This window comes from Salpingoeca rosetta (genome assembly GCF_000188695.1).
Source record: "Salpingoeca rosetta unplaced genomic scaffold supercont1.29, whole genome shotgun sequence".
NCBI lineage: Eukaryota > Choanoflagellata > Craspedida > Salpingoecidae > Salpingoeca > Salpingoeca rosetta.
Window position 1 is genome coordinate 343375 of NW_004754905.1, and position 6687 is coordinate 350061.

The following is a 6687-nucleotide window of genomic DNA, read 5'->3' on the forward strand; positions in this document are numbered from 1 at the left end:
CACACACACACACACACACACACACACACACACACACACACACACACACACACACACACACACACACACACACGCAAACGCACCGTCGCTGGCAAAGGAGTCGCGGAAGTCCTCGATGCCGGCCTGCGCTGCAAGGTCGTCGACAGCGGTGGACGCATCCTCAATGACGCTGCTCGCATCCTTGAGCGAGGTGATGGTGCTGTTGTCGACAATGCCCGTGCCGTTGTCCGCGGCCAGGATCATGTCGCCAATGTCCACGAGCTCGCCCGTCAGCACCAGCAGGCCATCAATCTGGGCACCTGATTGGCGTTGTTAAGCGGGAGACAGGGAGGGGGAGGGGATGTGTGGAGATGAGATGAGATGGTGAGACGTGTGTTGGTTGAGACGTTGAGAGAGCTTGGCACAGCACTGCTCAAAACACCACTACCCACGAAACATGCAAAGTTGGACCCAACCACCACAACCCGAAAATCGAAACACCACCACCACACCACCACCACACCACCACCACCACCAACTCTTCTTGCCAACTTGCTCCTCTCACCACAACAAGCACACGCCACACCATCCCCTCCTCCTCTCCTCTCGTTTGCTTGCGCTTACCGAGGTCGTCCACCCATTGGACGGCAGAGTCCACGACGGTGGGCACGTTGTTGAACGCGGTGTCCTGGTCCTTGCTTGCCTCGAGGCCGACGATGATGAGGGCAAGGCCCGCGATGGAGCAGCAGATGAGCAGACCTCCGAGCGAGAACGAGCAGCACTGGTCCGTGGACTCCAGGCGGCACTTGCCGCAGCAGCGACAGCACGACCAAATAAGGATGCCAATGAAACACAGAACGCCAATCACAATCACAGGTGCCACGCGCTTCACGCCAACATCCTGTGCGTACGACACGAGCTCGTTTTGATCCGTCAGTGCTGCACAATGCAATGATGCGTGTGTGTGTGTGGACGGGGTGTGGAAGGGATTGAGGGGGGGGGGTGGAGCGAGTGCGACAAGTGGAAGAGAGGGGAGCGAGAGCGAGAAGGGGGGTAAGTGGGGGTGGGTGAGGAGAGGCATTGGACAACGTGTGCATTTGAGCAGCAGCAAATTCACCACACAAGCAAGCCCACGCAAGCTACACTTAGCCACACACAAGCTATCCTCACAACCCTCCTCCTTCACACACACACACACACACACATGAACTTACGGTTGTTGGTGGTCCAGCGCTTGACTTGTTTGCCAGGGGTGTAGGTGGAGTCATCCGCGGCGTTGGCAGCAGACATGGCCACGGCGCACACGCACAGCGTGGCCAGCAGAAACAGGCGGGCAGCAGCCATCGTGGTTCGGGTGGTTGTCAGGAACAGCTGAGAAGGTGTATGGAAATGCGCGGTGGGGGGGGGGGCTGGGGTTTGTGTGTGCGCTGTGCTGCAAGCGGTGGTTGAAGGTGGTGGTCGTCGTCACACACGGCTGCAGGGCTCAGCACTGCAGGCTCAGCAGCAGCACAACCTCGGTCTGGAATGGAGGACGGTGGGTGTGTGTGTTTGGGGGCACAAAACTGCACCGCCTCTCGCGCACCCACACACGTCTTGCCAACCACAGGCCAAACAAAACCCAACACGAAGAGCGCGGTTCGGTGCACCGAAGTGACGTCAGTTCCTGTTCTGGCTGCATCGAATCAATAGTTCACAACGCTCCCGCTTGATGATTCGAAGCGGCGTTTTGTTGACTAAACACGTTTCAGCAATATCTTCGTGCTAATTTCGTCAGTGCGAAAAGCTGTCAAAAAGCGACTTTGTTTCTTCTTCGAAACCGCGAACCGCGACAACAAAAAACCGACAGACCACACCACGACAACCCCATTCTCCGCCCACCACCGTTTCGTCCTTGCACCACGACCAGAAGCAAAGCAAGAGCCCGACCGACGAAAGCACACACCAACACACCACCATGCTGAAGAAGCTGTCGCCGACCGTGCGGGCATGGCTGCCAACCGTGCTGGTGGCCCTAGTTTCCATGGCGGGCGTCTTCATCGTCGCTCAAAACAACCTCGACTACGAGCTCTACAGCCCCGGACCACAAGTCAGGCGCTGGCACTCCGATTTCAGTGCGTGCAATGTGGGCGTGGTGTTGTGGTGGCATGTGTATGTGTATGTGTGTGTGTGTGTGTGTGTGTGTGTGTGTGTGTGGTGTGGAAGGGGCGTGGTTAAGAACGGGGATGGCTTTGAACGACAGTGCTCATCCGCTCACCCTTGATATCTTCCCTTCGCTTGCGATCCCCTTCCTTCATACATATCTCACCTCCATCCACACACGCACACACACACACACGTGTACACCGCATGCACGCGCACACCACGCGCATACACACGCACACATACACGCGCATACACACACATGCATGCACACACACACATACACGCGCATACACACACATGCATGCACACACACACACAACACGTACATGCATGTACATACATGCATACACAGACCTTGACTTGAGCAACCTGGACTTTGATTCGCTGAAGGGCTATGCCCAGGATGTGGGCGTGAAGCGCGTCGCCCCCGTCATCATCGTTGGCGTGCTTTGCTTCATTGGCCTGCTCATCTGGACCTGCTGCCGCTGCTGCGGCAAGTGCCGCCTCACGGACGCCTCCACTTGCTGCAAGACCGTGCTCATGCTGCTCCTGCTCGGCACCCTCATCGCCGGCATCGCCATGATCAGCGTCGGCTTTGATGCAGATCGCCAGCAGTCCGACGCCATGGAGGCTGTCCCCGGCGTCGTCGACAACGTCGTGCAGTTCCTCCAAGACACAAGTCAGTGCGTTGTGTGTGTGTGTGTGTGTGTGTGTGTGTGTGTGTGTGTGTGTGTGTGTGTGTGTGTGTGTGTGTGTGTGTGAGTGAGTGTGTGTGTGAGTGTGTGAGTGTATCTTCATGTTTGCATTTGGCAATCTTTTTGGCACCTGCCAGTCAATTCAGTTCTTCCTGTTTCTGTGCGTGTGTGTGTGTGTGGGGGGGGGTTCTTCTATCCACACATTGTAACCTCTGTCACCCATCCACTCGTGTGGTTGTATTGCACACCATAGGCGACTATGTTGTGGAGCTCGGTGCCGTTGCCGACGACCTCGCCGCCAACACCGTCGCGCTGCTTGAGGCAGACAACGGTACGCGCGTGCGGTGACAATATGAAATGAGGCGCAATGACGTGCACGTGTGTTGGGTGGGGGAGTGAGGTTGCAGTACGCTGTGTGCAGGTGCATCCCTGTGTGGCATGCGCGCCAAATGTAATTCCTCCCTCACCTATGAGACGCACTCTTCCTCACCTCTTTGACCTCGTTCACGCACACACACACACGCACACTGCAGGGACGGGCGTGATTACGCAGTCGACGGTGCAGGACCTGAACGACGCCGTTGATCTGATTGAGACACTGGCGGACAGCATCGACACGGAGGTCAGCGACATCGACCTCACCCAGCTCGAGGACTTCTCAGATAACGGTGTGTGTGTGACAGTGTGTGTGTGTGTGTGTGACAGTGGGACAGTGTGTGTGTGGGTGTGTGTGCTCATGCACGTGCATCAGACTTGCCCGTTGCTCGCATGCACGCGTTCTTACCGTTCTTGTGTGTATTGTTCAAACATGCGCGCCTGCAGTTGACAAGTACAACGAGCAGCGCCATCTTGGTCTCGTCATTGTCCTCGCCGTGCTCCTCTCCCTCGTCCTTCTCGAAGGTACAGCTCAAAGATGCACGCACACGCGCGTGCTTGTCATTGCTTGCGGTGCTGACGCGCATCCCGTGTGTGCGTCCGCATTAGCTACATACACACACAGACACATACACACACACAGACACATACACACACGCACACACACACATACACGCACGCACACACACACACACATACACACACGCACGCACACACACACACACACACACTCTCACAAGCCCCGTCTCCACCACCATCTTTCCAACACCCTCCGCCCCAGGTCTGTTTGCGCTGCTGAATGCGTATGCGGGCGACGACTACAAGCCAAAGAAGAACTGCATGCGCTACTTCACCCCCGTCATCGGCATTCTCGCCATGATTGTTCTCCTCGTCCTCTGGGTACGCACCGTCGGTGTGGCGTGATTGCAGAGGGGGGGGGGTTGCTGGTTTACGTGTTTGTTTGTTTGCTCGTGTGTGCACTGTTGATGTGCCCTCATCTTCGCTCGTGTGTGCACTGTTGATGTGCCCTCATCTTCGTTCGTGTGTGCACTGTTGATGTGCCCTCATCTTCGCTCGTGTGTGCACTGTTGATGTGCCCTCATCTCCTCTGCCTGTATCCTCAATCTCATTTCTTCCTCACCCACTCTAACCCCCTCACGCACACACACAAACACACGTCTTCAACCCCGTCTCCCCAACACCTCACCCTCCTCCCCAACACCTCTCCCCTTTCTGTCACACACACACAGATCTTGTCTGGTGCGCTGGTGGGCATCATGACGGCGTCGTCGGACGTGTGCTACGACCCCAACACGCAGTTCACGAACCTGCTGGAGGATACGTCCAACAGCCAGGACGTCAACGACCTCATCTCCTTCTTCATCAACTGTGGACAGGATCCCACCCTCCCAAACCCACTCCAGAGGTGGGAGGGGGCGTAGTGTGTGTCTGTGCGCGTGCGTCCGTGCGCGTGTGTGTGTTTGTGGGTGTCTGTCTGTCTCCGTGTCTGTGTGTCTCTGTGTACTTGTTTTTATTCTGTCACCTCGCGCTTGCTCATGTTTCCGACACTCCACATTCCATCCCTCGCCCTCCGCGTCGAAACTCACCCTCGTGCACCCCCCCCCCCTCTTCTACACCACACCACCACCACCAGCGACATCAACGGTATTCTGTCATCGCTGAACGATTCGCAGGTGTACGTGCTTGACCTGCGCCAGGAGGTGCGCGACGAGCCAAACTGCGACACGCCGCAGTACAACAGCACGTGCGAGGCCATCGCGGCCGCCCTTGCCGTGAGTACACCCGGCACCATTCCTGCGTCACGTGTGTACGTGTGTGTGTGTGTGTGTGTGTGTGTGTGTGTGTGTGTGTGTGTGTGTGTGTGTGTGTGTGTGTGTGTTTTCTGCAGGACGATGCGTTGCCTGCACTCTACATGGAGGAAGAAGGGATTCTTGGCAGGCGCTCATTGATTATATACACACATCACATCACAACACCACACAACACCACACCACACCACACCACATCACCCGTCGTCTTGCGCCTCAGAACACAACGCGTATCCTAGATGACCTTGAGGAAGTGCTCGGCGCAAACACAATCGACTCGACCGGCAACGCACGTGATGGCTTCCTCTCCCTCGCCGGCTGCTACGGCCTCAACGAACGGTGTGTGCGTGCGTGAGTGAGTGTGTGTGTGTGTGTGTGATGTGATGTGTGTTGTCGTGGTAGCTTTGCTGACTAGGACACGGCTGTCCTTGCCTCCGCCCCCCACCTCGCTCTGCCAACTCCCACCCAATAACCCCTCTCCCCCCCCCACCTAAAAACACATCCTCCTCCCCTGCAGGTACAACCTTGTGCTGCGGACGTTCTGCGGCGATGCGGTGGAGGCGCTCGGGAAGTCAACAGAGGTCGTGCTTGGCTTTGCCGTCATCTACGTCTTCACACAAGTCTTCATCAGGTGCGTGTGTGCGTGTGTGTGTGTCTGTGTGTCTGTGTGTCTGTGTGTGTGTGTGTCTGTGTCTGTGTCTGTGTGTGTGTGTGTGTGTGTGCACGCGTGTGTTACGTTTTCCCGTGCACGTGTGTGTCGTATTTTGTAACCGCCTGTCATCCCCCTTACCATTCCCACCTGCTCCCTGCCCCCCCCCTCCGCCCCGGAACTCCTGTACGTATTCCCCGATCTCACCCACCACATCCACCACCATTACCACCACCACCACCACTCCGGCAGGCGGACACCGGTCTCGATGAAGATGATGACACGTCCAAGGTCCTGTAGACTGTAGCGCGCCTTCCACCCGAGAATACATACACTACAGACATGCATCCTGTATCCACACCTGCCGTCCTACGTTCCGTTGTTGTTGTTGTTGTTGTTGACGAGGTGTTTGGTTTCAAGTGGCTGCGCCTTTGTGGTTTGGGAGTGCTATTCTGCTGGCTCGCTTGTTGTGTGTCACTGAACTGCTGTTGGCTGTGATGATGTGACGATGGCATGGCGGCGACGCGTTTTTGATTCCACAACAAAAATCAAAATGTCTTCTCCTCCGCCTCTGCATGTTTCTGGTTCCATGATGGCGTCATGTTGTCGGTGTTGCTGTTGTGAGACATAAACCCATACACGTCACCATTTTCCTTGCTTGCTTCAACGACAACATGGAGAGAAAGTGTGTGGGTGGAGGCGGGGTTGAGCTTGAGTGAGACCAACGCGCGTGCACACACACACACACACACACACACACACACACACACACACACACACACACACACACACACACACACACACACACACACACACACACACACACACACACACACACACACACACACACAATCTCTTTGTTTTCGAAACTTCCAGCAAATCATTCACGACAAATCACAGCAGTGTTTGGATTTGTTGGTCTCAGCCAGTGGCAAGCAGCTCCAGTTTTGTGCCAAGAAGAAGACACACACATCCACGTACACCACACACCACCACATAGACTACACCCCATACATGC

The 6687-nt window shown here is 56.1% G+C and overlaps 2 protein-coding genes across 2 annotated transcripts in view; one reads left to right on the forward strand and one right to left on the reverse strand.

Annotated features, from left to right (window-relative positions):
• Positions 1-1534, reverse strand: part of PTSG_09166 (uncharacterized protein) — a 3504-nt gene extending 1970 nt beyond the window's left edge. Inside the window, exons 1-3 of the mRNA XM_004989363.1 lie at positions 1194-1534; positions 604-918; positions 70-299 (exon numbers count right to left, since the gene is read on the reverse strand). Of these exons, the coding sequence (XP_004989420.1) occupies positions 70-299; positions 604-918; positions 1194-1323 (675 nt within the window). The 5' untranslated portion in view covers positions 1324-1534. The remainder of the gene's footprint in view (positions 1-69; positions 300-603; positions 919-1193) is intronic.
• A 399-nt stretch (positions 1535-1933) lies between these two features.
• Positions 1934-5969, forward strand: PTSG_09167 (uncharacterized protein; the record flags this gene model as incomplete). The annotated part of the gene is made up of 11 exons (XM_004989364.1): positions 1934-2090; positions 2474-2800; positions 3070-3147; positions 3350-3484; positions 3639-3716; positions 3973-4091; positions 4442-4617; positions 4846-4984; positions 5241-5359; positions 5538-5640; positions 5922-5969. 11 exons carry the CDS (start codon positions 1934-1936, stop codon positions 5967-5969), a joined length of 1479 nt encoding a protein of 492 aa, XP_004989421.1.
• Positions 5970-6687: the final 718 nt, after the last annotated feature.